Below are 22,640 nucleotides of genomic sequence, written 5' to 3'. Positions count from 1 at the left end.
ATAGTCTGATATTCTATACCAGAGGAAGAAACTCAAAAACTTTTAAATTTACAAGTCCAAATGATAAAGCAAACTTACTGTAGTCCTTCACGGTCATAATGTAAACTAGTTTTAAAATTTCTCATTATAAAGGAAAGAATGTTCAGCTTAAAGTGGGGGGGCGGAGGGGAAGGACAGTGGGGAGGAGGAAGAGGAGATGACCAACCTCAGGAAAGTACCTTATTTATTACTAAAACGTTCTTCACGGACATTTCATACCCTCCTCCTAACAACTGATCAAATGCCTCCTACTTTTTAACATCACCTCACCTCTACTGATTTTCATCTCTTACCAAGTATATAAATAGGGAAGATATAATAAAGCAAGATTTGAAACAAACTATTTTATCAAGTAAACTAGTCAAACTGTTTATAAAGACTGTATATTTCTATAATGAAAGAAGATTATACCATTTTTTAGATATAAAATGATAAAAATCTAAATTATTCTATGTCCTTTTAAATATATATAAGTATCCCTCATAAGAATACACATTTCACATGCAACAGTCTTCTTCATAGGTACCAAAGGTGCTTTGGTAAAAGTAGCTTTTTTTTTTTTTTTTTGGTATGTGGGCCTCTCACTGCTGTGGCCTCTCCCATTGCAGAGCACAGGCTCCGGACGCACAAGGCTCAGCGGTCATGGCTCACGGGCCCAGCCGCTCTGCGGCATGTGGGATCTTCCCGGAACGGGGCACGAACCTGTGTCCCCTGCATTGGCAGGCGGACTCTCAACCACTGCACCACCAGGGAAGCCCGTAAAAGTAGCTTTGCAAAAGACAGACCACAAAGGCACAAAATATCCCCAAAGACATTTCAAATACTTTAAAAAAACACCAGAGAAACAATTCAAAAACTACTCTCAAATTAAATTAGTACTATACAATATTTTACCTGCATCTGTAAGACTGCATCTGTTTGTAACAGAGTAGTTTTTGCTTGGGCGTCAAATACAAATGGATATGTGCAGATTGTAACAGGGATATCTGCCAACTAGAAATAAAAAATTAGCTTATTAGTACAAATTGGTTTGTAACTTCTTGTAGGTACTGTCATTTCTTGTGTAAAGTTGATCATATTCTTGGTTTATTCACTTTTGTGTCATTCAGGAATTATAAATAAAATGTGGCTTATTTCTTTTTTTAATTTAATTTTATTTTTTATACAGCAGGTTCTTATTAGTTATCCATTTTATACATATTAGTGTATACATGTCAATCCAAATCTCCCACTTCATCACACCACCGCCCCCCCCCTCCCGCCACTTTCCCCCTTTGGTGTCCATACGTAAAACGTGGCTTATTTCTGAATATAGAATTTTTACTGATAATTAGATGAGGCATTGGAATAACCCTAATTCCTAATTTTAGGAGATAACTGTATACTTGAGAATCCATAAAATTGTAAATTACAGGTATCTTTTGCTTAACATCTTAACTCCAAGTTTCAGTGAATTAGGCTGCAAATTTATTCTAAATGTGGGGCTCCTATGTTAAATACAGTTCCCAGTTCTTATATGTTAGGGCTACTCTAGCAAGTGAGGCCAATGATAAGCAATCTACTTATTCATTCAACAGATATTTACTGCCAGGTCATTAGGGGGACAACACTATTATAAGCCCAACAATCTGTTCATTCATTTAACTTACAAAATAAGCACGATTAGTATTATTATTTTCTGTCAATCTTCAAAGTTGATCAGTAATAGCTGATCTATTATTACCATTATCAGACATTAGTCACCTTATCAACAATTATTTATCCTAGCAGGTAAAACATAGTGATTGATTGCTAAGTTTTTAACAGGGCAGAAAAATACAAAGAGCTATGAATTGCCAGTCACAGATCTTGCAGTTGGAGGATGTTATACTACCATATACCCAACAAAGCAAAATTTTTGTGCCAGCCTTGACACAGAGCCCCTTCTTATTATAAGGCTTCCAGTGAAGACTTAATACACCATGAAACAATCCTCTTCTTTTTAAGTTCTTAGAAAGTTCTTTATATTAAGTCTGAATCTGCATTTCTATACATCACTTCGTTTTCTATTTCAGTCTTCATTCTGCCCCTGCAGGGAAGTTTATATGGTTTAGATACTTCGTGCTGCCATGCTCTCCCTAGGATGTCTTTTTCCCACACTAAACATGCCGTTTTTCCAACCATCCTGAAAATAATATGGTTTCCAGCTCTACTCCATCCTAACCGCCTTCTTTTATTTTATTTATTTATTTATTAGGCTGCGCCGGGTCTTAGTTGTGGCATGTGGGATCTAGTTCCCTGACCAGGGATCGAACCTGGGCCCCCTGCATTGGGAGCATGGAGTCTTAACCACTGGACCACCACGGAAGTCCCCAGTAACCTTTTTTTAAATGTATTTCAATTTGTCTAAGCCTCTTTCAACTATGGCCATCAAAAACAATGAAATAATTCAATAGTGCCCAATCAGTATAGAACACAAGACTATCAACTTGTTGTTCTCAACATGAAAGACAATATGCTGAGCGACATTAACCCTTAAGTAAGTTATCATTCTTGGCTATTTCTCATATGACAAGTTTACCCTCCACCCTGTATTTGTGTCACTAACTAGCTATGGATGATAGAAAGTCTTTTTACTACTCTGAAACTCTAAAAGACTGAGATGATTTCTAAAGTCCCCTTTGGCTCCAAAACTCTTTGATCTCATAATTTTATGTGCTGCTTCTATTTGAGGATGAGGAAGCAAACAATGTCAGGCCCATAGTTTAAAGCTACTTCTAAATGCTTCATTGGTTCAAGTGCTGTGAAAAAAGCAAAGCAAACAACAAAACCTGAAGTCTATAACAGAAGTATAATACAACATTCCCAGGTATTAAAAAGGTGGCTCAGGATTGTTGATTATGTAAGCCAAAGTGCCAGAACTTTATATATTAAGATAGTACATTAAACAAAGTGAGGGAGATGACCATACTGAAAGTTTATTCTATTTTATGGCCATTTTGAGTGTCAATTATTAGTTTAAAAATTGAAAATCATTCTACTTCTCCAACATAAAACATTTTCTGCCTTCTGGGTAGGCATCTGTGAAATTTTATAAGTTTGCTTTTTTGTATTCTGAGGACACTGTAAATTTTATACTGGAAGGCTTTAGGAGGATAGGAACTATTTTAAGACAAACATTGTTAAAAGGCATCATATATAGGTGTAATGCTAACTAAAGCAGAGGGTCTAATTTTCTTCAGAAAATTCCTCTGAAATGTTATACAGGGCAAGTTCTATACACTCATTAAAATATATATGTATATATACATATATATATATTTTAAAGTCACAAAAAAGAGGAACTTTGGGGTCTTCAATCACTTAAGACAAAACAGAGTATATCTTACTCTGAACATGAGACTTTATTACACCAAACTTACCTCAGTTAATCCATGGTTGACATCCTAAGACAGCAGTGCAGAACGTAACAGTAATGAGGAAAGAGCATTGTTAGTGTCCAAATTTAACTATTTCTATTCAAAGCAGCATTTCATTTATTTTGCTATAGCAGAATACTGAATTAATGAAGTAGACCAAAATACATCTACAACAAAACTTACCCTTTCCACATATACCTGATATATCTATAAATGTAATAAGACCTTCGTTTCAGGTATCTTGTGATCATAAAATCATTGAGGCTTGAACATAATGAAATTTGGTTTCAGCAACTAAGTTACGCCATTTGCAGAATTTAGGTAGAACAGGGAAACTAATCCTAAGCCTAACTTGGTCTTGAAGAAATAATTTTATGGCCCAATCTCTCCACCTGGAAAATGGAGAAAATATCCCCCAGATTTTAAGACTTGGTTAATCTTGACAGAATATTTGAAAAGTGTTTAGTAGATTAAAATGCTATGTGGAAAGTGAGAAAATAAGCCATAATTGTTTTTATTCATCAGAAATAAACAGTGAAACACAGGTATCTTATATTAAGCGTTCTTTAACACTGACTTAGCTAAAACAGAAAGTACAAGACAGGGCATAGGGGTTGGTAAGTAGAAAGAAGAAATGAAGAGAGAAAGAGGTATTTATGAAGGATATAATAAAGAAAATTATAATGAAAGCTTACCACTGCATTGAACAGAAATGCACAACATTTTCTTGAAGAAAGCTTTCATATATTCTCAGGGTATAGCCTCAAATAAAGTGCTAGAATCTCCAAAAGTACGTTACTAAATTTGCAGATGGCACCTCGTATACTGAGGAATTAATCTTACCCAAAGAGAGGACTGATTTTGCCCTCAGCTACTGGGAGATGATCCACAGGACTTTGGAATGTCATACCTGGACAGGAGTATCTTTGTTTGCCTGGAGGCTCTGGGACATGTGGTTATCAGTTCTGCCTCCAGAAGGTCTGGAAAGTAAAGGTCAGCCACATGGGCAGTATGTGATGGAACCTCAATAAAAACTCTGGGCACCAAGGCTCCAGTGAGCTTCCTTGCTTGGGAATACCCTGAGAGTATTGACACAGATGGATGCTGGGAAAATAACTTGTCCATGACTCCTCAGGGAGAGGAAAACAGAAGCTCAGCCTTTGGTACCTTTCCCAGACTCTACCCTTATGCACTTTTTCCCTTGGCATTTTAATCTGTACTCTTTCCCTATAATAAACTATAGACGTCACTATAACAGTTTCCAGTTAGTTCTGTGAAGTCTTGTAGCAAATTACTGAACCTGAGAATGGTTCTAGGAATCCTCTAAGCTTGCAATTGGTATCAGAAGTGAAGGCAGTCTTGTGTGGACGATTCCCTCTAACTTTGTAATTGGCTAAATTCTTGCACGCCACAAGGGGTATCACTGGAAGTTTTAAGGTATTAGCAAACACTTAGGGTTTGTTCACTATATTGTGCTAAATAAAGCCAAAGCAGTGTAAGCATAAGTAAAATATGACTCTAACTTCCTGTTCTGAGAAAGGTAATTATTGATAATAGCTTCTTTCAAAAAATTCAGAGTACCAGGTTATCACTATATACGTACCCCATTGGGCACGTTAACAGAAGAATATATTTACAAGCTGTTTGCAGAAAAACCCTTTTAGATTGCACTCAGTTTAATTTAAAGCAATTTAACAGGAACAACTGAATACTTTTATAGTATATCTTGTGGGATGTTTTTTAAAGTGCTGTTACAGCTAAGAAGGTGTGAATAAGCAAAGAAACACCTTTCAGTATTTTCTGACTACCTATGGCCAGCTTGAAAACTATATTTGATACCTGGTATCATGGAAGATGGATTTTATTCTTAATAATGAAACATTACTATATATGCACTTTTTATTGCTACATGTAAAAGATAAAGGTTCTAGGCATATCCTTTAGCACTGGGAAGCCAATAAGATAGTCATAATTTATAGTGTAACTAAACCATATTAAAGCAGAACAAAAGTTTGATGGTAGAGACAGATGGGAGCTAGAAGGAATATGAAAAATAATGGGACATGTGGAAAACTTGGGAAAAGAGACTATTAGATATCAGGCAAAATGATTTACCTAGGGGAGAGCCATCAAAGGGAAAACCATATTAAGGTCATCATTAGAAATTTCAATTTAAGTGTTAAGGATCTAAGACAAAAGCTCAAACATTTAAAAAGAAAAAAAGTAAATATGTAAAAAATCAAGGATAAACTCCTCTGGGAAATATTAGAGTTGCAAGATAGTTGTTATATTAGTTGAAACTCTAAATGAACCAAAGTAGTATTTCCAAGGAAAATTTAGAAGGAAAAAATGTGGTGGGGGGTGCGGACAGGATATTACAAAATACGTGAGGTCAATGAAAGGTCTATTGCTAAAAATTTACCACATCATTCAATGTGTGACCTACTAGTGGCTCCACATCCACATACTCAAGCACTAACTGTTGGCTGTTTGTAGACTGAGGGCCCTGAAATTAGGTCAAGGCATGCCTAATTTTAGTTACCCAATGTCCTAGAAACTTGAGTAAGAAAGACCTAAAGGAATGTTCAAAAGTCAGGGTCTCATGGTCCAAAGCAGACTTTCACTAAGGCTGCTTTTAACATCAATGGTTAATGATAGTTCTAGTTAGTTATAGACAAAAAAGATGCAACTCCTTGGCATGTTTTAGTTTCAACAAATTACTTATGGCAAAACACTGTATCATTGCTGGTGAAATCATTATTTAAGGGTATAACATAGGATTATTCTGAGGAGGTATAAACAGAGGATACCGAAGTTACTGAAGTAATTCAAATAAATATGAAAGGTGTTGGTGACTAGGCAGAAAAAAAAAAGATACTTCTAAAACACGAAGAAAATGAAAAATAAACCAATATAACTTGGTAATTCAAGGCATAAGGAATCAGTCCAAGAGTCTGCAAAACATTAATGCCATTAAAAATGACAAGGGAACTTTAAAAAGCTAGTATGAACCTTCTGGGAAATATTATAGCTGCAAGGTTTATACTGCAAGTATTAAATGTATTGCAATATTAAAGAACACAAATGTATTTTAATTTCTTCATTTCATTAAATGAGGAAGAAACTCAAACCTAGAAAGTTAAGTACTGGCCTATCTTCCCAAAGCTGGTCTCCCTAGCTGTTATGTCAGTCTATCTTCCTAGTTTGCTGATGAGCATGTCATGTTAGCTCAGCACTGTCCGCAGTTAAAGTACAAAACCTTAATGCCACAGAAGAAATACAGTAATGATTTACAAACACAGCACAATTAATATTGAAGTAAAATTTATGACTTAAAAATATATAAAGTGTAATATCAAAGACTGTAAAAATGTCACCAATTTATCAAATGTATTTATTAGTACTTACTTGTATCTGACATTTCTTACATAGGCATACAGTTCTTGAAATAAGAGAATATGCACTTTAAAAAATGCTTAACTTGATTTTTAATTATAAGAGGCACAGACTCAGCATAGACCTTTCTACACTTTATTCTAAATTAATCAATTTTTAACTAGATATATATTGATACATATGTACAGTAACGAAAAGTATAAGCAAGGGAAGAAAAAAGAGCAAAGAGTTTAGTTGTAACCACTAAAGTTTTTTTGTTTCTTTTGTTTGTGTTTGGCCGCACCGTGCAGCTTGTGGGATCCTAGTTACCCAACCAGGGATCAAACCTGGGCCTTGGCAGTGAAGGCATGGAGCCCTAACTATTGGACTGCTAGGGAATTCCCCACTAAAGTATTTTTATAAACAATTTTAGAGCAAAGTTAAAAGAGGTAAGCCAATAAACTGAGACTAATACCTAGAAAGTGGAGAAAAACATCAAATAGCAGAAGATAAAAAGAGAGAGAACTCATGTGCTCTTTTATTTTGCCAAGAAATTATTGTAGAGGGAGAAAAACAGATAAAAAGCAAAAGGAATCCAACTGAAAAAATGCCATACCCTAATATCAGAGTCTGGAAAAACAATCAAAACAGAGAAGCTTATACAGTAACCAGCAGGAGTAGGAGGATCAAGCAAAAACTTCATGGAAACATGAAAAGGGAAACAGGTGAAACAAGATGGGAAAATGGAAGAGGATGAGGTGAAAAGTTAGTCTCAGCTGTACAAGAGGATATTACAAGGAATGCAAAGAATTTCACAGAATTAGTTTTTAATGTTTAGAGACCAGGCAAGTATATACCTGATGGGTTCTCTTTTTTATTTTGTTTTTTTCCTTCTAGTTCTACTGAGATATAAGTGACATACAGCACTGTGTTAGTTTAAGGTGTATATTCCTGATGGATTCTTAAAATCCTTGACTGGGAAAGAAAGGAAATGGAGAAAGAAATCTCAACAGACTATGGCATAAAGAGAAATATAATAAAGGTAATATATAATAAAGGTAATATAATAAAGGTAAAATAATTTTCTTGCAGTGTTTAGAACAAGGTAAAGTTTTACATATATACGTGTATATATTTATATATAAAATATATGTGTATATATATAAATACAATTTATAGACATATTTCTTATAATTCATAGTAATTATCTTCTATCAAGGAATATTTTAAACTTTCACATGAAGGAATGGAATTATTTCAAGATAACTCCTGTTCAATAATGGTACACATATGTACATTGTATACATAGATATAAGTACATATATATGTGTATATATGTCTATGTGCACATAAATACACATATACACATTTATATAATCACAAAACAGCATATGAGTATCTTTAGGATAGACACTTTAAAACTTTACTAACTTTACTTACAGGGCCAACATGATGTTCAACCTAGTATTAAGACTAGTAATGCAAGCATGAATTTTATTAAACAGCCTCAGGAAAAGTCTTTAGTGTTATGTGTAAATGTGAAAGTGATCTGAGCTCTCTCAAAGAAAGAAGCACCTTCAGATGTCATAATATAAATTAATAAACTACTTAAGAGTTAGTCAAAGACCTTCAAAGTAAATTGTCAGCTTTCTATTTCCGGAAGACTAGAAGAACCCAAATCACGGGTTCTAGATTCTCATTTCTAAGATGTGACATTAAGTCCACTATGCACATTAAAGAACAAGTTTCCACTGCCACAACCACCTATTCAATACCAGTCTGTCTACAAATGGAGAGAAAGGAAAAACATGTGGTTGAAATAGTAGAGCAATTTTCAAGTATATCAACTTAGAAAGTCTAGAAATAAGAATGTGGTCCTCTACTGTCTCCCTCTTACCAGAAAACAGTAGCACTGAAAGAATTCCTAAGGAAATTCAATTTGATATCATCACAGATACATACCAAGAGGAGTTTGGATACAAGTCTGCCAAGCTTAAAAGCAAACATTCAAACCATAGCTTTTCCATGTAGCACAAGATTACAGCTAGTTTAAAAATCCTATTAGACTGGCATTTCTCTTAACTTGTTCAGAATACAAGTAGTTTATGATCTACATACCAGAAAAAATTCGGATGTCAAAGAACATCAGATCTAATTCACAGTGATCCAAGAGGATATAACTCTCCAGGAGAGAGTGAAATGCTTAGTGAAATAAGTCAGACAGAAAGACAAACACTATATGATATCACTTACATGTGGAATCTAAAAAATAATACAAATGAATCGATATACAAAACAGAAGAGACTCACAGACACAGAAAACAAACTTACAGTTATCAAAGGGGAGGAGGGAGGAGGGACAAATTAGGAGTAGGGGATTACAGCTACGAACTACTATACATTAAAATAGATAAGCAACAAGGATTTACTGTATAGCACAAAGAATTATATTCAATAAAAAAACTAAAAAGAAAATGTTGAGGTGGGATATAAAGCTAGGTGCTCTTATGTCACACTCCTTCCTTATCATATTTACGTTGTGAGCTGAGATTCCTGATCAAGAGAACATAATCATCTTCCATATCAAATATTAACTTGATTATTAAATTTGTAGAGTTATAATTAATTTACCAATTTGTTATGCCTTAAGAATTCTTTTAAAAGCTATGTACCAGGAGTTTAGAACTAGTTTAGTGTTTGTATATATCTAAATAAGATAATCGTAAATAAGGTAAGTGAGCTCCGGACGCGCAGGCTCACGGGCCCAGTCGCTCCGCGGCATGTGGGATCCTCCCGGACCGGGGCATGAACCCGTGTCCCCTGCGTCGGCAGGCGGACTCTCAACCACTGCGCCACCAGGGAAGCCCAACACTAAGCTTCTTAAAGGAATTATTTTATTTTAAAAGGAGTCTATATAATCACTCCAGTCTCAAAAACACTGCTCAAAGACCTAGGGCATCTAGGTGGTGTATCAGGGTTTACATGCAAGTTTTTCGATAAAAAAAGTTCATTTTCTGAATCATCAGTTTTCCTCAATGGTAAATAATTTTAATCCCTTTTATACTGCAGTAAATATTTATTTATTTTTGAATTTTATTTATTTTTTTATACAGCAGGTTCTTATTAGTTATCCATTTTATACATATTAGAGTATATATGTCAATCCCAATCTCCTAATTCATCATACCACCACCCCCCTGCAGTAAATATTTATGAAGCCCCAAATTTGCATTCTCTTGAAGATAAAATATGAGACTTCACACAAATCCTGCAGAGGGAAAATTAATAACCTCAAGAAATATGTTTTTTCTCCTGTCTTAGGGGTTCACTGGAGGAAGAGTTTGAAAAGCTTTATCTAGGTGAGAGCTTTAGTTTAAATAGGGAAGGAAAAAGGAAATATTTATTCAAAGCTTTCCAGAGGTCAAGTATTTTCTTTCTTAAAAAACTGTTGTCCCTTGACACCAGCTAACCACCCTACTTTTTTACTCCCTTCTCTTCAGCACAGAACTTCTTGAGAGTACTGCCTATGGCTTTTGTTCCCTATCCTCACCCCTAAATTTCTCTTAAGCATACTTACTCTAGACGCATTATCAAGGTTACCAATGACCTTCACGTAACCAAATACATTGATCAATTCTATGGTTTTATCCTATTTCTCAGCAGCGTTCAATATGGTTTCTCCTTCACTTTTCAATTTTGGTTCCCACAACTCTCTCCTAGTTTTCCTCCTACCTCTCTTAACCTCCTTTGTTGATTTCTCTCCTTTCCTCATCTCATATCCATCAGCAATTCTTGGCCGTCTTACCTCCAAGAGGTACCCAAGTCCATTTCTATCTTCCATCTATACAACTACCAATCCTAGTCAAACCCATCATTTTCTCTCCCCTTATCTACTCCATTCCCCTCACTCCATCTTCCACAAAGCTGACAGAGTGGTTATTTCAGAATATAACTTACACTGTACAGTATTCACCCCCTGCTTACCACCCTCCAATGGCTTACCATAACACTTCAGATAAAATCCATGTCCCCGACCCTAATTTACTAAACCTTGCATGATCTGGCACCTGCCCATTTCTCTGATCCTTTCCCAGAACTCTCCCCATTCCCATATTTTAGCCATACTGGCCTTTTTCTATTCTTCAAACATGACAAGCTTGCTCTCACCTAAGGTCTTTTAGTAGATGTAATTTTTCCTGAAATTTTCTTTGCTCTGATCTTACATGGCTGCTTTTTGTCATTTAGATTACAGATCATACTTCATTAGACAAGACTTTTCTGATTACCCAATCACAAGAAACCATCCTGTCTTTATTACCTTCTCTTATTTTAATTTTCTATATAGTGCATATTATAAGCTTTTTTTTTTTTTTGCTTTACTTGATTACTATCCATCTTGTCCACTAGATTATAAGTTTCATGAGAACAGGGCCTTATCCATCTGGTTAATCACTGTATTTCTTATACCTAAATAAGTGCCTGTTACAAAGGAGAGTCTTAATAAGTATTTGTTGAATATGCAAATGAGCAGACATAAATCTGTAGGATGTTTGTAAACTTGACTGAGTCTCCTAGTGATTCTGCAGGAAAAAATAAAATCAACAAATCTCTCCCAATCCAGATCCAAGTATCTAGGGAAGCAAACATGTACTAGAAGTGACCTGATTCCTATAGGTAAGAGCATCCTAAAAACAGCATGCACTAACTGCACTGCCATTCAAAAACTACTGTACTTTCTAAGTGCCTACTAGACATATTTGAGATACTGTAAGAAGTGCTGGTGAATAAACTGACAGAGTGCCTATCCACAAGGAGCTTGCAGTTGGTACCTAGCAAGCAATGAAAGGCTATTCACCTTCCTAGAACTGTTACAAGCATGTTGCTTAAATTACCTGCTTCAGGGGTGGAAAAGTTGGCCTTAAGTATATTATAATGGTTAGCAAATAAGAGTCTAAACCTGTTTTATATCTAGCTGCTTAGCAATTTCTATACTGAAATTTTGTGTGACTAATTAAAGTTTTATAAGACTATGATATTAGTTTTATTTTTATTTTATTTTTTTGGCCATGCGGCACGTGGGATCTTAGTTCCCTGACCAGGGATTGAACCCTCACCCCCTGCGGTGGAAGTGCAGAGTCTTAACCACTGGATGGCCAGGGAAGTCCCTATGCTATTATTTTAATTAAGTATCTAGTTATTAGAGACTTAGCCACATGGAAAGAAATATGTGGCACTTGTGGAGGTATGCCAAAAAACTGAAATCAAATTAAGCACATAAAAGGGGAAAAATAAAAACTAGAATCAATGGTACCACAGCTCACTTCTGGTAGTTCTGAGGCACCGATCTCACAATTTTAATACGTTCTTAGAGTTCAAGTATCAGAGACTCCAGTATCCTCAACATTAGAGAATTAAGAGACAACCTCATGCAAAATAAATGAGACTTAGAAAAATAAGTCATATTTGCATTTTTCTGTAGAAAAGTGTAATCTATCTCTTTGGTTTGGCTTTGGTATAAGAGCAGAATGCTTACTTATAAATACTGTATAATATATAACTGCTCCTTTGCAATATGCTTTTATTTAAAAAATGAGCTCTGAATAAAAGCTCTGAAAAAGCTTTGTTGTTTCAAAAATACACAATTGTTCCTTTTGTATTAAAACAAATGATACATAAAAATGAAACCGTAAAATGCAATAGGAAACATACCATTCCATAGGCCTGCTGTTGGACCCAGTTGATATAATCATTCCGTATGTCTATCAATTCTTGTACTTCATGTATATAAAATTTATCATATTGTATAATCTGTCCAGTTTTCTCATTTACCTACAAAAAACAAAAATGTAATTAACATTAAATTTAACCAGTACCTAAGAAAGAGACTGAAAAATGTTTAAATAGAATTGAGACTTCTTAGCTATTTTCTCTTCCTATAAAAGAATAATTTACTGAGTGCCTACCATATGCAAAATGCTAGTTAAGTGCTACGGGAAACACCAAGATTTATAAGATGTGATATCTGTATTTAGTATCTCAAAATCCATTAAAAAATATTTATGTAACCACCACACAATAGGAGATATGTACCATAAGTATATATATTATACAAAGACTAGAAACTATAAAGTCTTCTGGTTGGGAATGGGACTTAAATAATAGTAAGAATAGCTAATGCTTGTTAACCATCACTCAATAGTGGCATCTGATTATAATAAACTAAGAGGATGACATTTGGGTAGGATGTGAAAAATGAAGACAGTGCAAATTACCATACTAGAAAATTACTTACTAATTACAAAAGGGAAAACAAGACTTAACAGTGGAGACCACCACCTTAACTGAGTGATCAAACTAACCACCACCCATACTGGGACAATCAAATATTATGTTCCTGCTGGGACTTCCCTGGCAGTCCAGTGGTTAAGACTCCGCGCTTCCACTGCAGGGGGCGCAGGTTCGATCCCTGGTCAGGGAACTAAGATCCCACGTGCCTCGAAGCACGGCCAAAAAAAAAAAAAAAAATTTTCCTGCTGATATAATGCAACAGGAAGTACAGACATTATCTGTGAACCAAGAAAATGTCTAACCTGAATCTAGTCAAGTCCTTGACTCAAATTCCAGTTTATAGGAAATACAGGAAAAGAGGAACAAGTTAAACATCATTATAAGGAAACAGACAATTATCCTAATTGTAGGAACTTTACAAGAAGACTGGCCAGGACTCTCCAAAAAGTCAAGGTAATGAGATCGAAAGGTGGGGGTTATTCTAAATTAAAAGAAACTACAAGAGTTCTAGTGCTGGATATGGCAGAGTACTTTTTATCAGACTAATCCTCCTGACAATAACAGTTATACTCTCTGAACAGTATATTAAAAAAAACAACAATTTAAAAACACTGGCGATCAACCCAAAGCAGGCAGAAACAAGAATGAACACAATCTCTGAAAGAAGGAAAGCACATGTTGAGAACCACATTTTTTTTTTAACATGGGAGTACTTCCAAAGCAGCATAAGGGGTAGGGGATGTAGCACATGCAGAAAGCAACAGTTTTATCAGACAGAGAAGTGTGAGATTGAAGCTGCCAACATGGCAGACAATGAGGAAGAAAAATCCCAGAAAGGAATCCTGAGGACAAAGTCCCCAAATCTGCATGTAAATCCCCCCCACCTCTTTCGCTAACTCTTAAACCATGAAAGCACAAGTGAGATTTGGGGTGGGGGGACAGGGACGGACAACACCCCAACAGAAAGCAGCAACTGGGAGGCTACTCTTAAGAGTACATTTCAAGACAAGCATCTCCAGAGGGGAAAAAAGGTACATTTCATAATGATAAAAGAATTAATTTATCAAGAAGTCATGACAACCCCAAATAACAGCGCTTCAAAATACAAGAAGGGAAAATTGACAGAACCACCATCATCGTTAGAAGTTTTAACACCCCTCTCTTGGTAACTGATTTACAAAAAAAAAAAGAAGGGCAAAATCAGTGAGTAAGATTTGAACATCAGTTTCAACCAACTTGAACTCGTTGCCAGAAGAGAGGGAGGTGGGGGCAGGAGAGAAATAGGTGAAGGAGATAAAGAGGTACAAACTTTCAGTTATGAAATAAATGAGTCACAGGTATGAAAGTGTACAGTGTGGGAAATATAGTCAATAATTATGCAATATCTTTGTATGGTGACAGATGACAACTAGACTTACCATGGCAATCATTTTGAAACGTATAGAAATATCAAATTATGTTTTGCACCAGGAACTAATATAGTGTTATAGGTCAACTGTACTTCAAAAACAAACTCAGAAAAGCAGATCAGATTTGTGGTTACCGGAGGTGGGGGTGGGGGGAGGGGGAAGTGGATGAAGGGGGTCAAAAGGTACCAACTTCCAGTTATAAGATAAATAAATACTAGGGATGTAACGTAAAACAACATAAATATAGTTAACACTTCTGTATGTTATATGTATGAAAGCTGTTAAGAGAGGAAATCCTAAGAGTTCTCATCACAAGGAAACAAATTTTTGTCTATGTCTTTAATGTTGTATCTATATGAGATAATGGATGTTGAGTAAACTTATTGTGGTAATCATTTCATAATGTATGTAAGTCAAATCATTATTGCTGTACACCTTAAACTTATACAGAGCTATATATCAGTTATATCCCAATAAAATGGAAAGAAAAAATAGAACATTCCACCCAGTAATTGTACATGGGATGTTCACTAACATATATCATAACCTGGACCATATAACAAGCCTTAATAAATATCGTTAAAAAAATCCAACATATACAAAGTATGTTCTTTGACCACAACAGAAATAAACTAAAAGTCAATAACAAAAATATATTTGGAAAATCCTAGAAAACTGGCAATTAAAACACTTCTAAATTACCCCAAACTCTCCTTGTATCCATCAGAGAGCTAAAGTCACAAGATAACAAAGTAGCCTGAAGTCCAAGGATGGACAGATACTTCCAAAGAAATGGGTCACCATGGCAGAGCAAGAGGGAGTTTAGCACTGTCATACAAGCAGCGAAGAAGAAATCAGCTAAAATTCTAAGAAATTGCTTAAGGCTGAGTATGTGATAACTTGAGAGGATAAAACCCCCGGGAGCCTCAGACAGTTTGCACTCACTCATAGACTCTTGACACAGACCTCTACTGGGTGCCCAGGAGGATGAGTGGAAACAGGGCAGGAGATCAAGAGACTCTCTCAGTGGTGCAAGGCATTGGCTGCCTCTGTGAGAAAGAAACAAGGCCTGCCACCCCGTCCAGATCCTTCTCTCACATAGAGAAAGCAAAAACTTTAAGCCACTGAGGAAGGGGAAGCAAATTCTATGCCATGTTGCTGGAAGAGGGGAAAAATCCTCAATCCTTGGGAAGAAGGGGGACAAGAACTGTCCTGAGCCCAGAATCTTGTATCAGTAGCGCTAGAGGCTCTCTACTGCTGGGGGTGGGAGCAGAAACTCTGAGAAAATCCCATCCCCGAGACCCTGGTACACACCCAGCTATCTACCTAAGACCAACACTATACCACAATAACAAAGAACTTTTTCTGTCCCTTCTCCTCTACCAATTTTGAAAGCACTAAGTAATAAGCAACACCAGCTCACCACTGAGGAGGGGCAAAAGTGGGGAGAGAAATCCCTCTTTGGAGCAGGCATGCAGAGTGAAGCACAAACACTGAGAAGAAATCTTTGACATTTCACCTTCACCTTAAGCATCAGACAATATTAGAGGAATCTGAGGTCTCCGGTGCAATGAAGTTAACTACATCAAACTAAAAACTCAATTCCAGTTCAACTGCAGATTAGATTGGCTTAAATCCCTACACTAACAACCACATAAGAGGTATACACATACAGGATGTAAATCTAATTACTTCAGCGTTTACTATTTTACAGATAACCAAAAATTGTGACACATATCAAAAAGCAAATAAGTAAATAAAACAAAGACCACATAAAAAAGTCTAGAGACAAAGTAATCAACAGAGCCAGACTCAGAGATGACTTAATGAAAATAAAAACACAATACATCAAAATTTGTGGAATTCTGGTAAAGTAGAGCATAGAAGGAAATTTATAGCATTAAATGATGTTAGAATAAATGGTCTAAAATCAATGATCTAATAAGCCTCGGCTCAGGAATTCCCTGGTGGTCTAGTGGTTAGGACTCAGCACTTTCACTGCCATGGCCTGGGGTTCAATCCCACACGCTGTATGGCACAGCACCCCCCCCCCCCCCCCCAAAAAAAGCCTCAGCTTTAAGAACCTGGAAAATGATGATCAAATTAAGGACAAATCAAGTAGAGGAAAGGAAAGATATGAAACAGAAAACATAAATTACACTCTATTTATTTTTTAAATTTAATATTAAATTTTTTAATTTCCCAAAAGAAAATTCCAAGCCAAGATAGCTTCACTGGTGAATTCTATCAAACATTTAAGGAAGAAATAATACCAATCTTTTTTTTTCCCAAGAGGTGACATATCTAAGTGGTTTTGTTTGTTTTAAATTATATATTTATTTATTTTTGGCTGCAATGGGTTCTTGTTGCTGCGCGCGGGCTTTTCTCTAGTTGCGGTGAGTGGGGGCTACTCTTCGTTGCAGTGCATGGGCTTCTTATTGCAGTGGCTTCTCCCGCTGAAGAGCACGGGCTCTAGGCGCACAGGCTTCAGTTAGTTGTGGCACATGGGCTCAGTAGTTGTGGCTTGCAGGCTCTAGAGCGCAGGTTCAGTGGTTGTGGCGCACGGGCCCAGCTGCTCCACGGGCATGTGGGATCTTCCCGGACCAGGGCTTGAACCCGTGTCGCCTACACTGGCAGAAGGATTCTTAACCACTGTGCCACCAAGGAAGTCCCAATAATACCAATCTTAAACAAACTCAGAAAACAGAGAAAGATAGATCATTTCTTAATTCACTTTATGAATTAGGATAACCCTGATACTAAAAAGCTGATGAGAAACAAAACTGACTAGATCAACATCACTCAACAAAATATGAGCAAATTAAATCCAGCAATATGCATAAAATAATACAAAATGTCCAAGTGGAGTTTATCCCAGGAATGCAAGACTGGTTTAACATTCAAATATAAATGAATTTCACTAAATTTCAGAAAAAAAGCAAAATAAATAAAAAATTGTTCATCTCAATAGATGCAGAAAAAAGTATCTAACAAAATTCAACATCCCTTCATAATAAACACACCCAGCAAACCTGGAATAGAAGGGAACTTCTTCAAACAGATAAAGCCCACCTTAAAAGAAAACAAAACAAAAACACAACTCTACAGCTAACATCATATTTATGGGTAAAATATTAAATGCTTTCTTTCTAAGATGAAGAATTAGACAAGAATGTCCACTGCAACCATTTATATTCAACACTGTACTGGGAAGTCTTAGCCAATAAAATAAGGCAAGAAAATAACATGAATGTGCACATAAAAAATCCAAATTAATCTATAAGAGAAATATTAAATTGATTTATCAAGGTCACAGAGTACAAGGTGAAAACTCAACTAAATTTTGCCACACTAACAATAGAAACTCAACTAAATTTCTCCATACTAGCATCAGAAAATAAAAAATTTTAATTATCATTTACAATAGCATCAAAAACATAAGATAGAGTTGAGCAGCTGTAACAGAAACCACGCAGCTCACAAAGTATAAAATATTACTATCTAGACCTTCATAGAAAAAGTCGTCAGACCCTTGCCCTACAGCCAAACTCTTTCTACCAAAAAAGAAAACATACCCAATAATTACACACAAAAACTCATTTGCTTTTCCCTCTCTAATATTTATGTTTATAAATATATACATTAACTTTTATATTACATTGGACACTTAAAAAATTTAGTGACGCCTGGGACTTCCCTGGTGGTGCAGTGGTTAAGAATATGCCTGCCGGGCTTCCCTGGTGGCGCAGTGGTTGAGAGTCCGCCTGCCGATGCAGGGGACACGGGTTTGTGCCCCGGTCTGGGAAGATCCCACATGCCGCGGAGCGGCTAGGCCCGTGAGCCATGGCCGCTGAGCCTGCGAATCTGGAGCCTGTGCTCCACAATGGGAGAGGCCACAACAGTGAGAGGCCTGCGTACCGAAGAAAAAAAAAGAAAGAATATGCCTGCCAATGCAGCGGACAGGGGTTCAAGCCCTGGTCGGGAAAGATCCCACATGCTGTGGAGCAACTAAGCCCGTGAGCCACAACTACTGAGCCTGAGCGCCACAACTACTGAGCCTACATGCCACAACTACTGAAGCCCACGTGCCTAGAGCCCATGCTCCACAACAAGAGAAGCCACCGCAATGAAAAGTCCACACACTACAATGAAGAGTAGCTCCCACTCACCACAACTAGAGAAAACCTGCGTGCAGCAACAAAGACCCAAAGCAGCCATAAATAAATTAATTAAACAAACAAACAAACAAATTTGTTTTAAAAAGTTTTAGTGACTCTTGTTGAAAATGATTCATGTGCCACTGACCTCTGATACATACTTTTCTTTATCTGGAATATTTTTTATTTTTAAAGGTAAATTTTCTTTCACCAATAGCAACCAGTGTTTGCAGTTTTTACATCCTGCAGATATGACACGTTTTTGAAAAGAAATGCTATGTTAGAATAAAAACTAACAATTTAGAAATCAGGTTTGGTTCAGGAACAAGCAAATTTCAGTCAAGCTTAACACTTGGTGGGAAATGATGGCTGATAGTTAATTCAGACACAGTGATTTAATAACTAAAGATAAAATCAGTTAATATTGTTTTAAAAATAGGGAAATTAGGCACTGAACAGAAGACTGATCCAAAAGACGTGGATATAGATTTACATATAAAATCAACAGCTTAAAAAATATATATAAAAATACATTTGTATGGTAGGTAAGATTGACAAGACATTATTTTTTTCAGGAAGTCTTCTTTAATTCTTCCGAGTTATGTGCCCTCCTATGTGTTTTCATAGCACCCTTCATTTTCCTTAATCTAGCACTTACCATGCTGCATCATAAATGCTTATAATCTTTTTTTTAAGCATTTTTAAAATATTTATTTATTTGGCTGCACCAGGTCTTAGTTGCGGCACTCGGGATTTTCGTTGCGGCACACGGGATCTTTAGTTGCAGCATGTGGGATCTAGTTCCCTTACCAGGGATTGAATTCAGGCCCCTGCACTGGGAGCGTGGAGTCTTAGCCACTGGACCACCAGGGAAGTCCCTACATTTATCATCTTAACAAGGGCAGAAATCACATCTTTTCCTTGTCACTGCATCACTACTGTTTAGTACCATGATAAGCACATAATAGGCACTCAGTAAATATCTGTAAAATGAATAAAAAAGAAATCATATGGTAGAAGTTCAAAACAACCTATACAATCAGTGTTACTGCCCAAAATGTACAAAATAAAATCTATGTATGTTTGATCATAACATTTCGCATTTTAATTACAATTTAGTATTCTAATTTATAAACGTGAGTTCAGAGGAGGAATATGGTAGTATACATATGTCTTATATGTTTGGGTTTATTTAAGGGTTCCTTGCAAAAAAAAAGGGGGGGTTGAAAATCACTGACTTAGAAGATTAACATGATACGTAGCACTTAGGCTAGTCAAAGTAAGTCTTTTCTTTTGTCATTCTTAATATTTCTATAAGGTACTGTGTGAAAACTCAGAAACTACTAAATAACACAATTACTTGCCAGCAAACTCATTTACGTGGTAATACATCCATTCCTGACAGCAGGTACCAAAATTATCTTTCTTGTGATGCCATTTGGAGCACTGTGAATAATTTCTAATTCAAAGCTTCCCAAAGGACATGTCATAAGGGAGAAACAAGTCATTCATATATCCTGAAATGATCAGGAAATAGAGTCCAGTTCTATAGTTCCTAATCCTGCTCCAGGATTAGGTCAAGAAGGAAATTGTGTGAGAAACTTTTCCTAATTCTTAACCATGGAGCAGAGAGAAGAAATATATACAGTTGTCAGACATAAGGTGTCTTCAAAAACACAAATCTCTGATTAGCAATTTAGGTTCCACTAAAGATGAAAATGAATCATCTCTGATAGTGAATATCCACAGTTATCTGTGACAGATTAGGATCAAGTAAAGTTTTCTCCAATGTAAGAGGTAAAAGAAAGATAAATGATTGTCCAAAGGACTCCCAGTAAGAGATGCTTATGAAACTGATACCATTATTACCCTGCTTTTGAGTATTTAACAACTTCAAACAGGAACTCAGTTTCCTCATGACCAAATGAATCAAGATAAAAGTAGCAATTTCCCATCCAAATGGTGGTGGTGATAACAAAATCTCTGAATGTATAATAATTATACATATTACGTAATCTAAACAATACATCAATCCTGGGAAACCATCAGGCCATTATTTCAATCCTTATTTTATAGATGATTCTCCATTTGCATATGTGATAAAGACAAAGACTTGTTCAAAATCACACTGATAAGAAGCAGCACAGATCGAGTTAGAATTTTTTTTTTTTTTTTTTGCAGTACGCGGGCCTCTCACTGCTGTGGCCTCTCCCACTGCGGAGCACAGGCTCCTGACACACAGGCTCAGCGGCCATGGCCCACGGACCCAGCTGCTCCGCGGCACGTGGGATCCTCCCGGACCGGGGCACGAACCCGTGTCCCCTGCATCGGCAGGCGGACTCTCAACCACTGTGCCACCAGGGAAGCCCCATGGTCTTTTTTTAACAATACAATGCTATCTGTAATCTGGAAGTATAAGCCTCTAGATCTAGGGACATAAAATAAAAGCAAAGAACCATCTAAACATATTATATTACTATATCTGCTGATACAGAAGTACATTAGAAACAGCAGGGACTTTGGAAGTCGATTTGGATTTGTATTTCAACTCTGCTACTTACTGGTTTATGACCATTGATATTCAGATTAAGGGTCAAAATATAACTGTAAAGAGTTTAAAAAGTTAAATGAGGGATATACGTAAAGTGCTCACACGAATTAGTGTACGATGGAGGTTTCTAACCTTGGCCACTGTTACATTATTTTCCTTTCCCTTTCAGCTAGGAATAATTTAGGATCCTTGTTCTAGCATGGCTCCATCAAAAAGGTCTCTGGAGATGGAACCCCATAAGGTTCTCCTCAACAGAGACTGAGGCTTCTGAGCCAGGCACATAAATTACTTGCTCAAGTTCTGTCTGTAATTATGAAAGACAAAAGGTTCAATTTCCTCCTCCACTTCTCCTTCCCTCACTTTCATTTGTAGAAAAAGACACAGCTAAGGGAAAAAAGAATTTTTTTAAGAGGTAATGCAGATAAGAAAGGGGGGGGGATGAATAATTATTTGGGAAGAGGGTCCTGCTGACAAAGGATGGTTCACTGAAGTAGTAGGAAAAGAGAATCCAGAGGAAAGAAAGAATCTAATCAACCTCTTGAATCCTAGACAAAAGGCATAAAGAAAAGTAGAGACCCATTCCATAACAACAGAAGATCTTAACAGCAGTTTACTGCAGAATCCAGTTAACCCTAAAGTGCTGCAAGAAAGCCTTGGACTGGGAAAGGCAAACATAAGAATGACTTATTTCCCCCTATGAAAAAAATGGCTATCATATCTTCAGTTATAATAAGAGAAATGACTTGTTTTTCTAGAGAGCTTAGACATACTAAATACAAAAGAAAAAAGTTCAAGAAGTAGTTGAGAAAGTACCCAGGAACTTCATTAAAAGAATAAAAAGGAAAAAATTAATGGTCCATAAGAGTTCTTTCTTACAGAGAACAGAAGGACTTATCTCCTTTACCCTTTATCATTTACCTTAGTACCAGGCAAGAAGGGTGTGAAAACACTAAAGAAGCTGTTAAGGGGAGGAAACTAAAGATTAATGGTTCATATGGGTTTTTCAGTCATTCTAGAGGCTAGAAACATATCCTTCTCCCTTAGGTCATGTCTCCCAAAATAGCATCTTAAAAATACCAAATGGCACAACAGAGATATACCTACCAGCTGTCAGGGATGTCTCAAATCCATCTTTAATTAAACAGCTGAGACTCTACTTCTTCATATAACTTTGAACTGCTACAAGTGTAAAGGGGACTATTTCTTCCACTGGGAAGAAGGGCAGGAAAGAACAATAGGCAAATTAATGAATTATATATGGTTTCAATTTCAAGTTAGTCATCTGTTTCAAAGGTTGTACTTTGATTGAAGCTATTAGTACCCAACAGCAAAAGGAACGTGAGTTTAAATGTTCAAAATCACAACTAGGATGTAATCTCGTTCATATTATAACCATCAATAAATAACAAAAAGCGTATTATTT

The 22,640-nt window shown here is 36.3% G+C and overlaps 1 protein-coding gene across 9 annotated transcripts in view; it reads right to left on the bottom strand.

Moving 5' to 3' along the window:
* The window catches only part of HERC4 (HECT and RLD domain containing E3 ubiquitin protein ligase 4), a 136,766-nt gene that overhangs the window by 26,880 nt on the left and 87,246 nt on the right, over nt 1–22,640 (bottom strand). For 5 of the 9 annotated variants that reach the window (XM_027130091.1, XM_027130085.1, XM_027130084.1 and 2 more), the window contains 3 exons: nt 12,522–12,641; nt 3,441–3,464; nt 934–1,032 (listed from right to left, as the gene is read on the bottom strand). In XM_027130091.1, the coding sequence (XP_026985892.1) occupies nt 934–1,032; nt 3,441–3,464; nt 12,522–12,641 (243 nt within the window). Of the gene's footprint in view, nt 1–933; nt 1,033–3,440; nt 3,465–12,521; nt 12,642–22,321; nt 22,427–22,640 lie in introns of those variants that run through there. The other 4 variants (XM_027130086.1, XM_027130088.1, XR_003437911.1 and 1 more) reach the window with 3 other exon arrangements.

The sequence above is a fragment of the Aethalodelphis obliquidens genome, unplaced genomic scaffold, assembly GCF_003676395.1.
Source record: "Aethalodelphis obliquidens isolate GAN/ISIS:26980383/991018 unplaced genomic scaffold, ASM367639v1 scaffold37, whole genome shotgun sequence".
Lineage (NCBI taxonomy): Eukaryota > Metazoa > Chordata > Mammalia > Artiodactyla > Delphinidae > Aethalodelphis > Aethalodelphis obliquidens.
Note: the sequence above shows the minus strand (reverse complement) of the source record. Positions and strands in the feature narration are given on the sequence as shown.